Source organism: Enhydra lutris, unplaced genomic scaffold (assembly GCF_002288905.1).
Source record: "Enhydra lutris kenyoni isolate GAN:26980312 unplaced genomic scaffold, ASM228890v2 scaffoldscaffold7, whole genome shotgun sequence".
In the NCBI taxonomy this organism is placed as follows: Eukaryota; Metazoa; Chordata; class Mammalia; order Carnivora; family Mustelidae; genus Enhydra; species Enhydra lutris.
This window is the reverse complement of record NW_019154091.1, coordinates 28,366,098-28,387,570: the sequence shown is the minus strand read 5'-3', so window position 1 is coordinate 28,387,570 and position 21,473 is coordinate 28,366,098. Positions and strand designations below refer to the sequence as shown.

At 34.3% G+C, this 21,473-nt stretch overlaps 1 protein-coding gene across 1 annotated transcript in view; it reads left to right on the top strand.

The window, feature by feature from the left end:
- LOC111142230 (thyrotropin releasing hormone degrading enzyme) overlaps positions 1–21,473 on the top strand; it is a 380,019-nt gene that overhangs the window by 254,510 nt on the left and 104,036 nt on the right. The window contains exon 7 of the mRNA XM_022495269.1: positions 12,891–12,956. Within this exon, the coding sequence (XP_022350977.1) occupies positions 12,891–12,956 (66 nt within the window). The remainder of the gene's footprint in view (positions 1–12,890; positions 12,957–21,473) is intronic.

The following is a 21,473-nucleotide window of genomic DNA, read 5'->3' as shown; positions in this document are numbered from 1 at the left end:
AGAGCCCTTCTCTTCCAGCCTTCTCCAGCACCCTTGTCCTGCTTTATTTTTCTTCACGGCCATAATTGGTACTTAGCATGATTACGTTACGCTGTTTATTAGCTGTCTCTTCTCCCTAGAATGTAAACTCCACAAAAGTTTCATTTGGTTTGTTCTCTGCATTATCTTCAGTCCTTACAGCGATGCCTACCTAGCATAGCAAGTACTCAATAATTATATGTTGGTTTCCAAATAAATGAATCTTTAAATTTCCCATAATGTGCCACTTTCTCCCCCAGTGTATTTGTATACGTACTCCCACTAGAATGCTTGAGAGATCTTGTTTCCTCAGGTCCTTATCTATACTTGATATTATTAAACTCCCCAATTTTTAAATCTGGTTTGTTAAGGTTGTGAAATGCTATCTTACTGTTTTAATTTGCATTTCTTTATTAGTGAGAATATGTCTCTTTTGTGTATTTACTGCCCTTTGGATTTCTTACATTTTGAATTTTCTGTGTATATCTTTTGCCCATTTCCTTCCTTCCTTCCTCTCTTCCTTCCTTCTTTCCTTCCTCTCTGCCTGTTTTTATTTAAATTCCAGTTAGTTAACATACACTCTAATATTCGTTTCAGGTATAGAATATAGTGACTCAGCACTTCCATACATCACCCAGTGCTCATCACAAGTGCATTCCTTAATCCCCATCACCTGTTTCCCCCACCCCCACCCCACCTCCCTTCTAGTAACTCTCAGTTTGTTCTCTATAGTTAGGAGTCTGTTTCTCGGTTTCTCTCTCCCTCTCTCTCTTTTCTTTCTTTTGCTCATTTGTTTTATTTCTTAAGTTCCGCATGTGAGTGAAACCATATGGTATTTGTCTTTCTCTAACTAACTTATTTTGCTTAGTGTAATCCTCTCTAGCTCCAGCCATGTCATTGCAAATGGCTAGATTTCATTCTTTTTATGGCTGAGTAATATTCCATTAGAGTTATATAGTATCTACCTACTATATATATACATATATATATATATATATATATATATATATATATATATCTATCTCACATATTCTTTATCCATTCATTTGTTGATGGACACTTGGACTGTTTCCATAATTTGGCTATTGTAGATAATGCTGCTGTGAGCATCAGGGTGCTGCTGTATCCCTTTGATGAATTAGTGTTTTTCCATCCTTTGGGTAAATACCGAGTAGTGCAATCGCTGGATCATAGCAAATGGTGTTGGGATAACTGGACAGTGACATGCAAAATAATGAAACTGGACCACTTTCTTACACCATACACAAAAATATATTGAAAATAGATGAAAGACCTAAATGTGAGACCTGAAACCATAAAAATCCTAGAGGAGGACACAGGCAGTAACTTCTTTGACATTGGCCATATCCTTCTAGATATGTCTCTTGAAGTAAAGGATACAAAAGGAAAAATAAATTATTGAGACTTCATCTTTTGTTCATTTTCCAATGGGGTCTTTGTTTTCAAATTTGTTTGTTTATTTACTTAATCATTGATTAATGAGAGTCTTTTTTTATATTCTGGGTACTAATTTTTTGATGCTAGTAAGACTGTAATTTATCTTTTAATTTATGATGTCTTTTATCATACAGATGTTTTTAGCTCTGTTGTAGTCTGTCCATTTTCTCTTTTATGCTTTGTGCTTTTTGTTTGATTTAATTATCCTTCTTTAATGCAAATTCTTAAAGACATGCTTTGATATTTTTTCCTAACATTTTAAAAATTAGGCATTTTATATTAAGTTCCTTAATTGACATGGATATTTTCAATTGTTTCCTTTTGTGTGTCATGATGTAAACATAATTTCATTTTTGTTTGGATAATCAATGTTCTTGGTGCTATTTATGAATTCACTGTGCTAGTCCCACTCTTCTGTAATACCAGCTCTGTCAGCTATCCCCAGTATCAGCATTGGTGCATCTGCAGTCCTTTGTGCTGGTCCCTGATCTGTATGTGTATCCGCACTTCAACATTTCTGCCTTAGGTCTATTATAGCCTTTTAGGTTTAATATTGGGTATGATGATTCTTCCTGTCTTGTTCTCTTTTAGAATTCCTACTGTTAATATGCCAATCCATATGAATTTTCAGATGAAGACAGTTTCTAGGAAAAGTCTTTTGAAGTTTTTATATATTAATTTTGACATTTTTATAATAACAGCTCTTCCTAGCTTAATAAGAAATATAGTTCTTCATAGTTAGGTCCTTGTGTCAGTTTTATGATTTTTTTTCATGAAAGTGGTAACTAATTTTTAATTTCTCTGTATAATATTTGGCTTTGTTATATTCGTATACTTTGTTTTTGAGAATGAGACTCTTTGGAAATTACTTATTTTAATTAGTTTTAACTAATATATATCATTTCTAGATTTTTATGTACTGATCTGTGTCAGACAACCCTGTTGCACTCTTATTGATATTATAGACTAATTCTATGCATTTGTTTGGATTTCTGTGGGGGATTCTTACATCATCTCTGAATAATACTAATATTTGTTGCTTTCTTGCTATCTTTTGCTTCATATTTCTGTTGTTACTTGTTCTATTGTGCTGTTGAATATAAGTATTAATAGAGGCCATTTTTTTTTCTTTACCATTTTAAGGAGAATGCATATAATGTTTCACTATCAGTGTATTTTTTGAAGATGTCCTTTAAAGTGTTAATGAATTCCCTTCTTTTCCTACTTTACTAAGGTGTATTATTTTGAATGAATTCTAAGTCATAGCAAATGTTTTCACACATATAATGAGATCATTATATAGTTTATCTCTTTTAGTCCATTAATGAGATGAATTACATCCATAGAATTTTTGCTATTAAACCATTATTAAATTTCTAGGATAAACTCCACTTTTATTTAAACTCTACTTTTAAAGTCTCTCTCTTCCTCCATTTTATATACATTCTATGTACATACATTATTTGTTGTATTATAGAATACATATAAAATATATAACTAAGTTGCATTTTATATTAGTATATATAGTGTGTAAGTAGGATTTATCCCAGAAATTTTATATCTATGTATCCTTACATGATCGACAATGAGACTAGACTATCATTTACTGTGTCCAATTTGCCTATCAGTTACACAAACATCATAAAAAATGCTAAGGTTTTGTTCTCTTTTATTTCCTTTTAGTTATTTGTATAAGACAAGGGTAACATGTTACAGAATTTCCTTTAAAGTTGAGTTGCCTGTAAAACTGGTATGGGGTGTGTGTGTGTGTGTGTGTGTGTGTTTCTATTTTTTATTAATGATTAGTATTTTTACTTCTTGGGTCATTTTTGACAACTTTGTAGTTTTATAGAAAATACTTTTTATCTAGGTTTTCATATTTAGTAGCATGCTGTTATAGTATTCTCTATTTTTAATTCTTTCAGTAGGTATGTGCCCATTTTTATTTCTAATGTTGTTCATTTGATGTATTTTTTATTTTCTTCCCCCTTGATCAATTTTTTCTCCAGCACTTTCCTATTAGTCTTTGTATTGATGTGGTTATTTTATTTTTCATTTCTCAACCATTTCTTTATTCTCTATTCTGTTAGTTTCTGTTCTTATGTTACGTTCCCTCCATGAACATTCATTTGAATTTACAGTATTGTTATGTTTCAAATTTCTTTAATTGAATGCTTTCATGTAATTGCTATTTCAGACACTGTTGAAAGCTCCCTGTTTTCTTTGTCTCTGGATCTGTGGTCCTCATTTTTGGTTTCCTACTGACTTAAATATAGATTGCACTGTTTGAATATCATTGCCTGAGAATAGTAAAAATTAAAAGTTCCCAGTGTAGAGGAGATGCTGAATTTCATAACAAGGAATATTGAGACCTATGTGTTAGCTCCAAGCTCGTGGTTTGGATTGCTGATTTGAAAACAGCAAGTAGTTGGTGGACGCTTCACTTAGCAGGGAACAGCTTTCACTGGCAATGGATAAATTATAGCATTGACAGCTAACAGGTGTGCCAATAATAAGTCTAAATGACATGACCTGCATCCAGTTGTGGAAAGAAGAACAGTCATATGAAACAATTAGTGAGTGATGTAAAATAATTTGATAAATTGTGTAGTCAGGCTTAAAGGATTTATGACTGCAGTAGAGAGAAAAGCATTGAGGGCTAACATTTCGGAATGTATTCTATGACAGTATGGACTTTCCCTGTGCTTTTGAATAATGTACAGGACTTAGAATATAAGATTGAAAAGGAATATTATTGCTATTGGAGTAAATACTATGATTAAAACATGAAGATATAAAGTCGGCTCATGGGATCATGAAAAGATCAGCTTAACTAGAGTAGAAGCTGATTATTTGGTCATATGGGGAAAATGTGTTGGTAGGCAATGGTAAGTTTCATTCTGTATGGGATTGATGGGCTCCCCTAAGAAATGTGTTGAAAAGCAGAGTTTGGGGGTAGGGAACTGACATAAAATTGATGGTAATGATGAAGGCGATAGTAACTACATACTTTTGTGGAAGCATATTATATGGCAAACACTGTTTCAAGTGCTTCCTATAAATGATTTAAGTGAATACTGAGAAGAATCTTGAGGTCACTGTGACCTTCACCAATAGCATCCCAGCAGCATTGCCATCATCAGTAGTGGTATTGAGTGTTGTGATATTTTAATGCAGCTCATCTAACTTGCCTAAGCTTTTCCATCTAGTAGATGACAGAGCTAGGACTTTCAGCAAACATCCTTCTTCAGAAGTAATTATTAAAATTAGTCTGCTGTGGTCCATAGAATGGACTTGAGAAAAAGAATGCATCTAGGGTTTTCCTGGGAAGCAGTAGAATAATTCAGCTCTGCAGGGTTAGAGGCTTGGCCTTAGGAAGTAAAACATCAAAGAGGATTTCGGGCTTCCAAGCATGGGTGACTGGAGCAATGGGGCATTAAGTCTGCTTTCTTATGTTAACCTTTTTTTTATTTTAACATTTTTTGTCCTTTTTTTCTCTTCTTCCATTTTCTTTCCCCATCAGCTTTTCTTTTTGGTAGTCAATTTATGAGTGAGCGATATACAGAATTAAGTATTTATTTTTTTTCTTCCTCAGATCCTAAATATAGCTATCATTCTTTTGGAAAAAAGCAAAGGAAAAGATCATATATTTTTTTAATATTTTATTTATTTATTTGACAGAGAGATCACAAGTAGGCAGAGAGGCAGGCAGAGAGAGAGGAAGAGAAGTAGGCTCCCTGCCGAGCAGAGAGCCCGATGTGGGGCTTGATCCCAGGACCCTGGAATCATAACCTGAGCTGAAGGCAGAGGCTTTAACCCACTGAGCCACCCAGGCACCCCGAAAAGATCATATTTTTGAAAAACCGTGGTGGATTTAAGATAGGCTTTTACTCCAGAGCAAAAACCATTCTTCAGTACCAAATGATGTGAGAACACTACGTTATCTCCACATATGTCTAAATTTAATGCACAGACATTATTTAGAAATTTACATTTTAGGGGTGCCTGTGTGACTCAGATGGTTAGGCATCTGCCTTCTGCTCAGGTCATGGGATGGAGCCCCATGTTGGGCTCCTTGTTCAGTGGGAAGTCTGCTTCTCCCTCTGGCTCTGGCTCTATCCAACTCCCCACCTGGGTCATGAGCTCTCTCTCTCTCTCTCTTTTAGATGAATAAATAAAATCTTTTTTAAAAAAGAAATTTACATTTTAAAAGTACTTTGATTTAGAATCAATGGACTAATCCTTCCAGTAACTTAAATAATAACAAGAAAGTCTTACCTTCTAGGTTTCTCTGCTAATCAAAGAACTCAACAACTGAAAAGATGAAACCAAGTCTGGAGGCAAGTTCTAGTAAATACTAACCCTGTGTTAACTTTGGATAAATGACTTTGTTCTTTGGCTTCAGTCACTCCCGTATGTAAACTGAATGTAATGATTCCTTACCTGCTTCTATACCAAAGAAGGGCAAACATATCTATAATGAGAAATGTAGGAATATACCCACTAAGGGGTTTTCCTGAGAGGAGTAAGAAGGGGGAAGATCTGGTTTTGGTGTGTGTCTTAGTTATTATTAGAATATACTCATGGCCAGCTTACTCCAGTGACCTCTGCTCCAACAATTTACACCTGTTTGGGCCTCAGTATTTAAAGTTGTCCCACTGGGTCAGATTTCTAAGAAGAAGACATTGTGGTGTTTGATATATTTATTTGGCAAAGGAGCCCAAGAAGGTAGTTAGGGTCTCCTTAAGACTGTACTTCAGGGTGGCTAAGTCAGTTAAGCATCTGCCTTCGGCTCAGGTCATGATCCCAGGGTTCTGAGATGGAGCCCTGCATTGGGTTCCTGCTCAGTGAGGAGCTTGCTTCTCCCTCTCCCTCTGTTTGCTGCTCCCCTATTTGTGCTCTCTGTCAAATAAATAAATAAATAAAATCTTAAAACAAAACAAAAAAAACACAACACTACACTGCAGAAAGATAGGGAAGGAAGAAACACTGGATTGTAAGAGTTTCAGATTACAGCCCAGTTGTAAGAAACATTTATCCAGGCCAATAGAGACTCTGAGGCAGAATTTCCTGTTGTAGGGGTCCCTGTCTCAGTGGAATGGGCCCACCTTAATTCCACCGTTGTTGTGGTTAGTCATTGGCTGGGAGTGCACTGAGGAAAGCATTGCTTTCATGGTGGCAAGTGTGGAGGGCCAACAGTAGAAATTTTGAGCACTGCATTTTCATGGCTGCCATATCCACACACAGCTTGGGATAAAAGATATCACTATTTTTAACCTTGCTAGTATTTTGCTCTTACTTAACCTGTCCTAAACTAGCTTTGTGACTCCTTTATGTCTTCTAATCCCTAAACTAGCTTTGTGACTCCTTTATGTCTTCATCCCCACTCCTGGACTTACTGGTCAACTGTTTCAACTATGTCTCATTGAATTAGATTTCCCTTCATCCTCTTTTGGGAACATCTACTAGTTCCAAGAAATGAGTAATTCTAAGAATTTCCTTTCTTTTTTTAAGTTCTTGCTGTATCCAGTATTTCTGAAGAGTATCATATAACTATTTTGATTAAGGATCAAGATAATATAAACCACTTTGGTTAAGAGTACTGATTTTGGACTTGGATATAAATGGATTTCTAATCCTAGCTCCATACCTTACTACCTAGGTTAATTTGGACAAATTACACAACCTTTCAAGCCTCAATTTTCTGATCCGACAAATAAGATAGTGATATTTTCCCTGCAGTATTGCAAATATGGCATATAGAAGGTGCTTAATGAATGAAAGTTACATTATTAATCATTTCAACTAGGACTTGGGAATTTTCTGCACATTTCCACATTCTAGATTCCCTACTACCTTTTTACTAGAGTTACTTCAAACCTAGTTTCACTCTTTCCAATTCACATAATCTTGGGACCATATCCCCTACATTATTGAGAAGTGACAGGCCACCAATTATTCAGTATTTTTTGAGAACCTACTATGTGCCAGGAACTATTTTTTGCAATGCATCTATAACAGTGACTCAGACAAACCAAGTGTTCAACTTGATGAAACAACACATTTCCTCAACTTCTGTGTTATATACTTCAAAATGTCTTATTTATCTTTACTTCCCTTTTGTGTTTTAGTCCTGTCTCACAGGAAGATTGTCCTTATTGTTTTCAATATTAACCATAATTCTTTTCTTACCCAGCTATCCTATAATCTTGGTCTGAAAACTATCTCTTGATCTACTGTGTGTTCACTCTCTGTCTCCACTAGATCATCTTTTTCTTTGCCTAAAATTTTCTCCCATAATCTTACAAAGAGAAATACAAACCTCATGTGGACGTGCTTATTGCTTTTTCTTTCTTCCTTCTGTTTCCATTGTTTTTCATTCTGGCTTTCACACCAAGTGTACTTAAATAACTCTCTCTTAAACGTGACCTACTATGGCTTTCTCAGCTATTTTTTCTCTTGAAATCTGAAGCACTTATTCTTAAAACATGTCTTAAAACATGACACTACTTAAACCCAGTGCTTCTTCTGTTTTTTATCACAATGTGTCATCCTTTGTTCTTAATTCCATTTCTTCACTGACTTTCTCAGCAGTTATTTAGTGGATACCTATTATGGGCGCTCAAGTACTGACCATACAGACTCTGGAGAGAGTCTAAGATTCTGTTTTCTCTCTCCTTCACTAAAACCTCAGTGCTTTTCTCCAAGCGGTCTCACCCACTACAGATGCTAATTTAGGTCTTCAGTCATAACCTGCCAATGAATTTCATTCCTGGGGTCACATATGCCTTCTATTCTTCTGGTTCCTACCTGTTCCTCAAAATCTACATGTTTTAAGTGGAAGTTACCATATTCCCCTAACTCTTTCTTTTAAATTCTACATATCTGCTAATATTATCTTCCAGTCACTGAGGCTTTAAGGTTTAAAATGGTCTTTGTTCTATTCCTTAAACCTATCTCTGGTTTATCCTCATTGTTACCATTATTCTCTTCTGCTTCTAGTTCTTTTACTCCTTGGAGTATCATAGATAAGTCACTTGCCCTTGAATAATGCAGGGATTAGGGGTCCTGACACCATGCAAAAACCCATGTATAACTTTAACTGCCCCCAAATGTAACTACTAATTGACTAATTGCCTACTGTAGACCTGGAAACCTTACCCATAACATAAATAGTCAATTAGCACATATTTTGTATCCTATATATATTACATTCTGTTTTCTTATGGTAAGATAAGATAGAATACTGTGTTATTAAAATCAATAAGGGAGGAAAAACTCATTTATAGTAGTGTACTGTACTTATTGAAAAAAAAATCAGCATGTAAGTGGACCTGTGAAGTTCAAATCTGTGTTGTCCAAGGGTCCACTGTATTTTTAAACCACCTTTCCAAAGTCCTGCCTCATCTTCTAAATAAGCTCCAATCCCTAGCCTTGGGATTCACTCTTCTCTAATGACTGCTGAAAACTTATATTCCATCAATTCTTCTGTTGCCTGGGTATATACCCTTTGTTCCCCAGTATCCCCTTCCCTACTAGTACCTCTCACTTTCACACCTGCATGACCATGCAAAGGCCATTGCTGCCATACCATATGCTCTGTTTAACTATGCTACTGGAATCCCATCCCTCCTTCAAGTCTAACCCAAGCATCACTTTTTCAGATCCCCTTATCCTTCATCCCTTCAGATGTAAGAACTTTTCCCCCTTCTGAAACAGAATAAAATATTTTATTTCTTTGTCATTCATAGAATAACATATTGTATCTTCTCATTTCATTTAGGAGGTTTTGAGGTCCTTGAGGACAGAGACTTGTGGCATTCCTATTTTTATTCTACTGGATACTGAGTACACTGTCTTACTCCATAAACATATGTTAAAGGAATAAATTAGTTGAGAAGATCTTCCTCTCTTTCAAAGTGATTACTTATCACTAATGTCCACTGATAAAGCAATAAACTCTGTATCCCGGCTGACTGGTCTTTAAGAATACAAAGTAATTGCTGCACTTTTACCAATTTCTCTTTCTCTGTCATCCAGTTATAATGTTAAGAGAACACCTTCTCTGAGCCAGGCACAGGGAGCAGGGGGACCAAAAGGACACAGTCCTTTCTCTGGAGATGTTTACTCTCTATAAGATGGGCATGCATACAGATGACTGCAGTGTAAAATGAAAGAAATTTAGCAGAGAACTTATATGAAAAAAAAGTATTCCATATAGAAGAATTAGTACATGAAGAATAGGTTTATAAGTGTACTTTTTTGGAATATTCTTTATGAAACCTTAAAAGAAATCAGTAGCTTCCATCCTTATATCACCCTGAAGCTTAGTATAGCAAATGCAATGTTAGGTTTTCTTGATCAAGTCTTAAAATTATAAAAATCTTATAGAAATAGTATATTTATTTCCCATAAATCTATTTAGGCTATCTAAAATCCATTTTGTTTGAATGCATCTAGAATTTTGAATAACAGGTGAATATAATTTACAATATTTTAAATGGTATTTGCTTGGTGAAAGCAGTGTTTTTTTTTTTTTTTATAATTTTTTTTTCAGCATAACAGTATTCCTTGTTTTTGCACCACACCCAGTGCTCCATGCAATCTGTGCCCTCTCTAATACCCACCACCTGGTTCCCCCAACCTCCCATCCCCTGCTGCTTCAAACCCCTCAGATTGTTTTTCAGAGTCCATAGTCTCTCATGGTTCACCTCCCCTTCCAATTTCCCCCAAATCCCTTCTCCTCTCTAACTCCCCTTGTCCTCCATGCTATTTGTTAGGCTCCACAAATAAGTGAAACCATATGATAATTGACTCTCTCTGCTTGACTTATTTCACTCAGCATAATCTCTTCCAGTCTCATCCATGTTGCTACAAAAGTTGGGTATTCATCCTTTCTGATGGAGGCCTAATACTCCATAGTGTATATGGACCACATCTTCCTTATCCATTCGTCCGTTGAAGGGCATCTTTGTTCCTTCCACAGTTTGGCGACCGTGGCCATTGCTGCTATAAACATTGGGGTACAGATGGCCCTTCTTTTCACTACATCTGTCTTAAAGACATGCTGAAAGGGGATTTAATGTTTTCTTTAAAAAAAAAAAGTTTATGGTGAGTTATGCCTATGTTAAGATGTGTGATCTTTGTTATAATCCATACCTAGTAGGTGCTCAGTATATGTTGTCTGAATGATAACAGTTGGAGAGCCCATCTGTCTATGCAGTTCTATGATATAAGGATTTTCAAAATTTAGCTGTGGAAAGAAAAGGCTAGTTAAATATAGAAGAGTGCATGCTACTCCGGGGAATTTTAAATATTCAAGTGGGCAACACAGACATATTTTCTAAAACTTAACTAAATTACACAGTATAATAATAAAAGAAGTCCAGTGGTATTATATAACTTTTAAATATTGATTATATTTCTACATTTTATTTCCTGTTAACGCTCAACCCAGACAGGAAAACGGGTACATTCTTTATGATTAGAAAGGGCTCTTGTGCCATTAGACCATGCTAAATTGATAGTTTTTATAGCCTGACAAGAGACCAAGTCATCATTACCTGGAGGGAAACACTTAAATCATCTGAAGATAGCTATTCTGTTCTGAAGGAAAGTTTGAGTTGACTGCTTGAGATTCTAAGTTTCACTTCCCAAGTGGCAAGGGTTAGTTTCGCTACAGAACTGACAGTTTCTACCCTCTGGGTGGGTAGATTAGACTGGGAAATGTATAGGAGGAGAGCTTGTCAAGGAAATTCAAGGAGCAGAGATGATAAGTTCTAGAGGGAGTTCTAACCTGGTCCTTTGATTGAATCATAAATGCTTATATTTTATGGACTTACACAAGTGTCCAGAAGATAAAGAGGAAGAAGCGAAAGAAAGAGCAAAAAGTAGAAGGTGTGGGAGGAAAATATATCAGAAGAGGCATAAAACTCTATGGCTTGTCCAGCTTATCATTTGTTGAGCTGTGAATAAAATACCAATTTGGAGAGCATTTTTGGTGATGATTGAAATTTTTTGAGACATTTCTTTAATGGTGATTCATGGAACCTGGGTACTGGATTGCATTAAAATTCCAGAGTTATAGGAAACAATTTTTAACAAACAATAGAAATTCATTTTTGTGACTGAACTGGCTGCCAAAGTTCAGTTCCCAGCAGGATGAATCCACGTGTAGTTCTTATGATTCTCTTATAAAAAACAAACAACAAGTAAGAAATGAGTCGTTGGAGGGTGTGAATTTGTAATGAGCATGAAGTGGGGTATGTAGTCATCAAGGGACTTTTTTTCCCACGAAAACCAGGCTATCATTTATATTTATACTTTTGTGGCTTATAACCCATTGCTTTATACTTCAAACAACTTAGTGCAGACTAAAACATCTTCTTGACATCTTCTGTATATTTCACATACAAATTTGCAATTATCCAGGCTTAATTACATTTGGAATGTTTCATATTGATTACATGTCTATCCTTTCTCACTGATATTGTTCCACTGTATTATAATAATTGTGATAGGTGAGGTGAACTCTTAAACTAGTGTTTTCTTCTATTATTCTAAATATTTATATTGATCACATGTTTTTCCTGCACATAGGGGGCTACATCCAGCCTCTAAACAAAGTAGACAGGAAATAAAAACAATTAGCCTGATATAATACTGATCACTAACACTCATATCATGGTTACTGTTTTTCAGACCCAGTTTGCCTTACATCTAGTAATTCATGTAAGCTTCAGAACAATTACATGACATAAAGCCTAGTATTGGTTACACTTTATAAGGTGACACAAGTGAGGAATAGAGAGGTTAAATAATTTTCCCGAGTACGTATGGCAAGATAAGTGTCAGAGCCAGGATTTGAACCAAAGCAGTCTCAATACATGGTATTCTCTACTCTCCACTTTTATAGCTCAACTTTTAGTGGAGCCAGAGGTAGAGTAAGTACCTGTGTTACTCTAAAGCTCTATTTTAATATGATTATTTATTAACAGGGGTATCCCTCTCTTACTAGATTATGAGCTTGTAGGAACAAGAACCATGTTTTATTAACTCTGTCATAGGCGGTGTTCAATAAAAATTTTATTACTCCTGAATTACAGCTTATTATTGCCTTGAGATACTCACTCTGTCCAGGAGACTGTCCAGAAGTCACTGGTTTTATATCCATGGAACTTTTAGATCCACAAAACAAATATCCAATTGTTATTTGCAAGGTGGGATCTTGTATTCATGATTCTCTTGTTTCTTTTCTAAGAATACAATAGCATGATGGAAGCAGATATTTTTAATGGATATAGGATAATTATTGAATCATGTTATTTGATTAATTTTTTTCTCTTTCTTTCTTTCTTTCTTTCTTTCTTTCTTTTCTTTTCTTTTCTTTTCTTTTTAAATACTTTTCCCTACAGGGTGCTGCTCTAATTAGAATGCTGGCTAATTTTATGGGCCATTCAGTATTTCAAAGGGGTTTGCAAGTGAGTAAAACACTTTCTACTTTTTCTTACATTTTCCATGTCAATATATTTATTTTAAAGATATTTCACAGCTTGAGAAATTGCCAATACAAAATTGCTGCCTTTGATGGAAAACTTTAAGATGAATAAGGTAAGCAGTGTCTTTCCGTATGACAAATGAAAGTGGTAGATAGTATTCTCACTGTATCAACTGGTAGAACTTGAATAGTCATGCAATTTAGATCTGTTCAATATGCATTTTTAAATTGAAGTATTTTTTAAATATGTGAGATTCTAAATAATCGGTATAAGATGTTCTAAAAGCCTTCTTCACTTTTCCTTCAGTATAAAAGTTAGTATAAAGTGAAAATAAATTATGTTAAACTTAAAATCTTAATTCCAGTTTTTCAGACTTGTTCTTTAATGTTGCTGTTGTTTTACTGTTGATATACATAAATTGTTATTTGTTCTGAAGATATTTAAATGTTTTTAAAATTGGAAATATGTTTTAAAATAAAAAAAACCCCAGTGTTATCGAACTGCATTTTAAGTATGAAGTATGTAATCTAAGAGTGATTCTTTAAAAAGGAGGGTCCTTAAACACTTTAAAGCATACACAAATATAGAAAAATAGAACTTTTATTCCATTGAATCTGTTGAAGTAAATCATGTTTCTAGCAGCTGTGATTGATGAATTATTTATGATGCATTCTGCTACTTAGAAGTGTCCTTTAAAGTAAATTGATGTTCACCTGAAATACAATTATGCTAAGACAGAGAGAGCAATCAATCTTATCTGTTCTTAGTAAGCTTTTCATTTTGAAATTTAAATAAACTACGTATGGGATTAGGTCATATCTTAGTAGTATAATTCTACCTTTACCTAAAATAAACTAAAAGATAAAATACAAAGCAAGAGTTGAATATGTTATGACAAAGTTACATATACTTAACAGAATGAAGAAAAAATATATAAATTTGTTGGAGACTAATTTCCCTTAGAAAATATTCTTACAGATTTGTTCCAGCAGGGGTTGAAATTTACTTTAATCAGCTCTTTCCATTCGGACACCTTCAGAACAGCTGAATTCTATTGAACCTGTTTGAGGGATGCTGAAGTCTCTATTCTGATCACATAGTTGGGAAAATCTTTTTTCTCAAGGAGTGCCCTCCATGAATATCAACGGTCTGGAGGAATGTCCTTCCTATCCCCAATCCTTTGTTTTTCCCCCATTGAAATTGTAGTGTGACAGTTCCAGAAAATATCTAAGCTTTCTTAAGGGCAACACAAATTAAATTTTATTTCCTGGTAGCAAGTTGATGTGAAATCACTTTCTGTCTAAAACTTTTATTGTTTTTCCTCATCTGGATTTGCTCAGCAGATTGAATAACTCTAGTTATATTATTTGGGAAGGATTACCGCTTTGCAACGTTTTTCTTTATCCTGTCACTTTTTTGGTTGTATACAAAAATATATCAATTTTTAGTACACCCTGTACTACTGACTTAGTCTCTTCAGTTTTATCTGAAAAAGAATATAGCCTTGGACTCCTATTATAGTAAACTTTTATTAATGTGTGCATTTATGCTCTGATACATGAGGTGGTTAATTTTCAACTGAGGGGACTCTATGTTTGTCAACATTGCATTTCATTTGCCTTGTGACATCTCATTGATCAGAAGGATCTGTATCCTTCAGTACTTTGCTTGCAGCTTTATTTATACTCATCACTCAAACTGATTTAGTGTATCATCAGCAGTTTGGATTAGTTTACAGTAGATCCCTATGTCTAGGTGATAAGTTATCATCTCTTGTGCATGAAGATGTATGGGGTACATTTTGGAAATGACCTCCTGAACAGACTGTTTGTGTCATGGTGTTGAGTGGTCACTGAGTTGATTTAATATATTTCCCATCCACAAGGCTCTGGGGAGTCTTGGTTTACATGTTGTTGTAGGAGCTAATCTGGACTGTCAACGCTTACCTTTGCTGGAAAATCTATTAATTGTTTTTACATTAACCGTGGCTGTTTCTATGTTGGCAAATAGAAGTTTATGTTGAAGACAGACCCAGGGTTAGGTTTGTAGTCAATCCCAGATTGGAAATAGTATGTTTTTCATATACATTTTTCTCTCTCCTTTTTTTCCCCTTCTTTCTTCCCCCTGTTTTTCTTGCCTTTCCTTTCCTCCTTTTTTTCTTCATTTTTTACTAGGACCTTTCATGTGCTGCATAGGAACAATCTTATGCTGGAGGTTTCTACTGAAGTTTGTGCTCTCTTACAGTTTTTGTATCCTCATGACTCATCCTAAACCCTTTTCGGAACAAGGCTAATATTTTTTACAAATAGAACCAGAAATATATTAAATATATACAGTTGAACCTTGAACAATGCAGAGGTTGGGGGCACTGACCCCCTCACACCCCCTGACACAGCCAAAAATCTTCATATAAATTTGATGATCAAAAACTTAACTATGAGTAGCTTACTGTTGACTGGAAGACTTACTGATAACATAAACAGTCAATTGACACATTTTCGTATGTTCTGTTATATACTATATTCTTACAGTAAAGTATGCTGGAGAAAAAGGGTTATCAAATATTAAGGACAAGAAAATACCTTAACAATACTATACGGTAAAAAATCCACGTGTAAGTGGCCTGTGTAGTTCAAACCCATGTTGTTCAAGAGTCAACTGTATATATTATATAATAAACACAATATAAAATTTACAATCTAAAATAATTGTTAATATATAATAAATATTGATAGCTATAAAATAATTTATATAAATATAATATTTATATATTAAATGTAATAAAAGTAATATAGAAAGGTAGTAGGTTTCTGGAAAATTTCTGGATCAATTCAAATGTTTGTATTTAACTTACAACGTATCTGAGTATTAATTCAACTACATTCTTCTACCTTTTGTATTATCTTGTATCACTTCACCCATATATTCCACAGTAGGAAGGCACTCTAGAGACTTTTTGAGAAAAGTTCTATTCCTAGTAACCATTTGATTCATTTAATCAGCTATTAGAAAGTCTAATAGTTTCTTTTTTTTTTTTAAGATTTTTATTTATTTATTTGACACAGAGAGAGAGAGAGACACAGTGAGAGAGGGGACACAAGCAGAGGGAGTGGTAGAGGGAGAAGCAGGCTTCCCGTGAAGCAGGGAGCCCAATGGGGGCTCGCTCCCAGGACCCTGTGATCAGGACCTGAGCCAAAAGCAGATATTTAATGACTGAGCCACCCAGGTGCCCCCTAATAAATAGTTTCATACAAAATAATCACAGCTTTCCTTGGTCTGGTCTTCTTGATTTTTTTGTCTAATTCCCTTGTTTCTTAAATTTTATTTGATGCTTAAATGGTTCAGTTTAACATAGTTTTAAAATTAATTGCCACCCATTCAAGTACTAACCAGGCCTCACCCTGGTTAGCTTCCAAGATCAGACGAGATTGTTTACCCCAAAGATACAAATGTAGTGATCTGAAGGGTCATCTGTACCCCAATGTTTATAACAGCAATGTCCACAATAGCCAAACTGTGGAAAGAGCCAATATGTTCATTGACAGATGAATGAATAAAGAAGTTGTGGCGTGTATATATATATATATATAATATTAATATTAATATTATAATATTAATATTCATATATATGAATATTAATGCAGCCATCAAAAATGAAATCTTGCCATTTGCAGTGATGTGGATGGAACTAGAGGGTATTATGCTAAGCAAAATAAGTCTATCAGAGAAAGATAATTATCATATGACCTCACTGATATGCAGAATTTAAGAAACAGGGCGGAGGATCATAGAGGAAGAGAGGAAAAAATGAAACTATGAAACCAGAGAGGGAGACAAACCATAAGAGATTCTCAATCTTAGGAAACAAACTGAGGGTTGCTGGAGGAGTAGGGGGTTGAAGAAATGGGGTGCCTGAGTGATGGGCATTGGGGAAGTTATGTGTTGTGGTGAGTGTTGTGTGTTGTATAGGACAGATGAATCACACCTACATCCCTGAAACAAATAATGCATTATACGCTAAAAATAAATAAATATTTTAATAAATTTTAATAAATTTTAAATTAAATATTTAAATAAAAATAAATAAATAAAACTTCTCTTTGTAGTATATAGATAGTATATATAGTTATATATATAGATAGTATGTATAGTTATAAAATAACTATAGATAGTTATACACAGTTATAAAATAGATAGTATATATAGTTCTAAAAAATTAGTCCTCCTACCATAAACAAGTTGGCTTCTGTTTTGATGTTTAAATTGAAAGTGAAATGTAGAGCAAATCAAGCATGAACCCTTGTTGCATTAGGTATGCCCTCATAAGTAATATATTTTTAAAACTTAGATATGTTTATAGTTTTGCAAACTCTGTATCTACTATTTTATATAACCCATTTCCCAGAATAATAGCTCGTGTATTTTGGGAAGCATGAGGCAATGAAAATGATTCTCATTTTTGTTTCCAATTAATGCTGGGCTTTCTACAAATCATGAAATCTTCTTGATTCCTGACTCCATAGTTATAAAATGCAAGAGTTGGACTAAATACTCTCTAAGATTTTTTTCATCTTTCAGATTCTCCAAATGTAAGATTTATTTAATGGATTTTTTACTAGTTAGACAATTTGGGTTTGATACTTTAATTTGGGAACAACTATTTTGATAGAAAAATTTGTAAACCAGATGCGCAAAAGTGAGTGACTCCCTATTCTTGAATCTTTAGTTATTATCTGAATATTAAGGCTAATGGCCTTCAATGTGCATAGTGCTGTAATTATAGTCAAACCAGACCAGCATTTTTTGTTACAGGGAATTTTTGCTGGCGATGTTTCTTTTTGCCTACTGCTAAGAAACTGCTTCTATTTCCCTTGCTTTTTAGTTATCTTTGGTATTTTGTTACACTTTCATATTTTGCGCTGGATACTTTACATGTTTATGATGAAGCTACAGTTGTCTCAGATGACATTTTCTACGGACTTTTTGAAATTTCTTGGTGATTTTAGTGTATATGCTATCTTTTCTAAAGTAAGAATTTCTACTTATATTCCTGGAATCAGCTGGAGTCAACTGTCCCTGTGGGTCTGATGGCATTGAGATATATTGGATGTTGGTTTTGAGAATCAGCATTCCCCCCTCCCCCCCAGTGAGTGCCATTATCAGGGATTCAAACTAGTAGTAACTAACTAACTTTTCCAGAGACAGGAAGAGCTGCTTTTGACCCTAAAAGAGGCTCAGTGGAATTTATACTTTCAAGGTCCCCATCCCAATTCCCTCCTTTCAGAAATAGCCTTTGTAAAGGCTTTGTAAAGCCTCAAAGACTTTGTAATTCTGTATGCTCTGGTAATGTCCTGTTGAAGCAATCATTTGTTTTCCCAGAGCCTCTTCTTCAATTTAGACAACTACAGATGATAATTTAAGAAACTGGTTGACCCTGAAAACCATAGATTACCAGGACCTTATTACCCATGTTCAGTGATATTACCTCATCTAAATCTAATCAAGGCACAAATCCAGATTGTAGATTCGCATCGTTGAGAGTCTTTTTCCTGGAACATACCACTCCTGGCCCATGATACAGTAGCAAAACCAAATCCATTCTAGGTCTTTCAAAAGAAAGGGTTTTAACACAGAGTATATGAATTTTCTAAAAAACTGTTGGGAGGGTTAGAGGAGTAAATGTCAGGAACGCTCCTGCTAGACTCCAGAAAATCAAGATATTTAGTTATCACAAAGAACTGATGATACCTATACACTCAGTATAGTTCTACTTCTGTTTGGGAAGTGAGTGAAATTAGATGGGTTTGTTCAATCCATAGTCTTTATCCAGAAGTGCTTTGAAAGACTTTCTTCTGTTGGCTTTGGTAACACTGTGGTCTTCTGAGTGTGGTTATAGTTCACTCCGTCTTCAACCCATAATACTGGTTAAGTATTGCTGAATCTTTCAGCAGTCCTTACATCTTTTTATTTCCTGGGTATCTGATTGTTTCAGTGCATATTTGTTAATTTTCATCCACATGTAGTAATGCTTATGCATATGATCAATAAATTAAGATGTACTTGTTTTACTGTGTGGTTTTTTTTACCGTGTTTTTATAACTTAAGTTCCCATAGCTCAAATCCTCATTCTATTTAAGTACTATGCTTATTTCTGAAGTGATTCAAGTAATGATTCTTTTAGAAAGAATTTTTTTTTACATGGCATTGACCTTTCTTATTTCATTTTTTACATGTTTTAATCTCCAGGTTGTATTTTCTCCTTTTCTTTTATTTTTCTGGAAATAAAAGAATAAAGCTATAATTATGAAACCCTCAGATAACATTGATTGGCTCAGTAGCTATTAAAAAATAATTATTACATAGTACTGTTGCTTTTTCTTTTTAAACAAAACAATATTGTTATAATGATTTGATCCTCACGACACCATTCTTCATGTTATTATGAGTCAACATCAGGGAATTGAAATTGTGAAGAAACATCATTATTAAGCTTGATATAAACTCAAAACTTGAAATCCATGTCAGAAAATGAGTTACCTTCTTGCTCAACCAATGAGGGTAATTCAATATCATCTAAAATGTAGTTGAATAAAAAAGATTTCCCTTGATTAGTATTTAACTGCTCTTTTCCATAAGATAACCCAGAACAAGATGTTTGGCTCCAATTATCAGGGTAGAAATTGCTTATGCAAATCAATGTAAGGCAATGAGGTGTGGATAAAAAGCAAAAGGGAAATATCATTTTTATTGGTTTGTGCTCATAAAATTCTGATAGCCTGAAGGTAATGACAGGCACAAAGCCAGAGGGATTATTAGTAGCAACAACATACTCAATAACTTGTGTTCCAGTGAGAAGTTCTATGTTAACATGTGTACACAGGATTTTTATTCAATAACTTCCAGCTTGCATTTCTGAGAGAGCGTTTTCTCTCTTGCATGTAGATTTTTTGGAAAAATGAAAAGTCATAGAATAATAGAGGAATAGAGACAGTGTGTCGAAGTTCATTTCCTTTCTGAAGAGGTAGTATTGTGTTTTCATCCAGATGATAACTGAATCATACTTAATCTAAAATGAATAACCACCGACAGCTTTTGCTCAAATTTCTCCATGTTTCACTTAAATCATTGGGCAGTTTTAGTTATACTAGAGGTAGAAAGGTTAACACTTCTCACTAATTTGTTGTGATCACTCAATACCAGATGATAATAGTGCTATCACTGCTGGTGTTTTTAGTTGTTGGATTTGACCTAATTAGCATTTAACTTATTATAGACCTAACTAGAAAGCTAAAATTATTAAGAATATTAATATAGAAAAATATTAATTATAAGGATTCTATGGATTTGAGAATCAAGAATACAATCTCTAATAAAAAGAAAATACTTTAAAAATTAGATAGCAGTAGTCATTCATATTTCTCAATCAGAGAGAAATAGCTTCCATTTCATTAGTTTCAATTCATTTGTTTACATACAGCTACTGATTGAATCCTTATCATTTTGTCTTTGAGTTCAATATTGTTAACTGACCACTATGACTATATAGCATTAACTAAAAAGCCCTTATTAGTAACGACAAATATCTTTATTTGGTCATCCTGTAGGCATTTACCCAGCTCAATAGGAAGTCTTAGAAAGTTATATTTATTGGTTTTCTTTTACCTGTTAGTTAAGGGCTCAGGATATTTTGTACATTTTAGCTATATAGAGTTGATCCTATAAAATGATGTCTTAGATAACCTTATTTAAATTGTATCTGTGAAATTTTTAGACACCTTTGGTTGACGAGTGGATATATTTGTATGTGGATATGTGTGCAAACATACACCAGTCTCTAAATCTGCATTGCCATGGGTACACTGATCTGCAAAGTGTCTCTCACTCCTTGAGGACTGTACCAATTGATTAGATCGATAGTGCAGGATATAGTAAACTTGCCTCCCAGGCATCTGTTTCCCTGACCTGTTATAATGCCTACGCCAGCAGTTTTCTTTCTTTTCCTCTGTTAATTTCTTTTTCTTTTCCTTTAATGTTCTCTTTTCAGAACCTTTGTGTAATAGCCTAAGAACCACATATCTGGCAATGTTGTAAGTTTTGATGCAAAAAGGACCTTCCTGAGTTGGGAAGGTGGTTTTTCTCATTACTCATGTTTTCTTAACTGCTTGGTGATGCTATTATATAGGTTAATACTGGGTGTGCCATAATATATTTAGTTTTTTCCTTGTTTGTGAACATCCAGATCACTTTCTAGTTTCTGTTAAATAAACAATACTGTCATGGTCTTCAAATGATAGATTTTTCCTATTATATTTTGGTTGTCTCTTCATATCCACTTCTGGAATCACATTCTCAGTTTTTCTTCCAAAATGTTAAGCCAGTATATAGTAGTAGAAGTAAAGTTTGAAAGTTCTCTTTTTATAATGCACTAAGCAAACAGCCTTAGGTCTTATTTTCCAAAATAATTTTCTTACTAATTTAGTAAGTAAAAAATTACCAAAT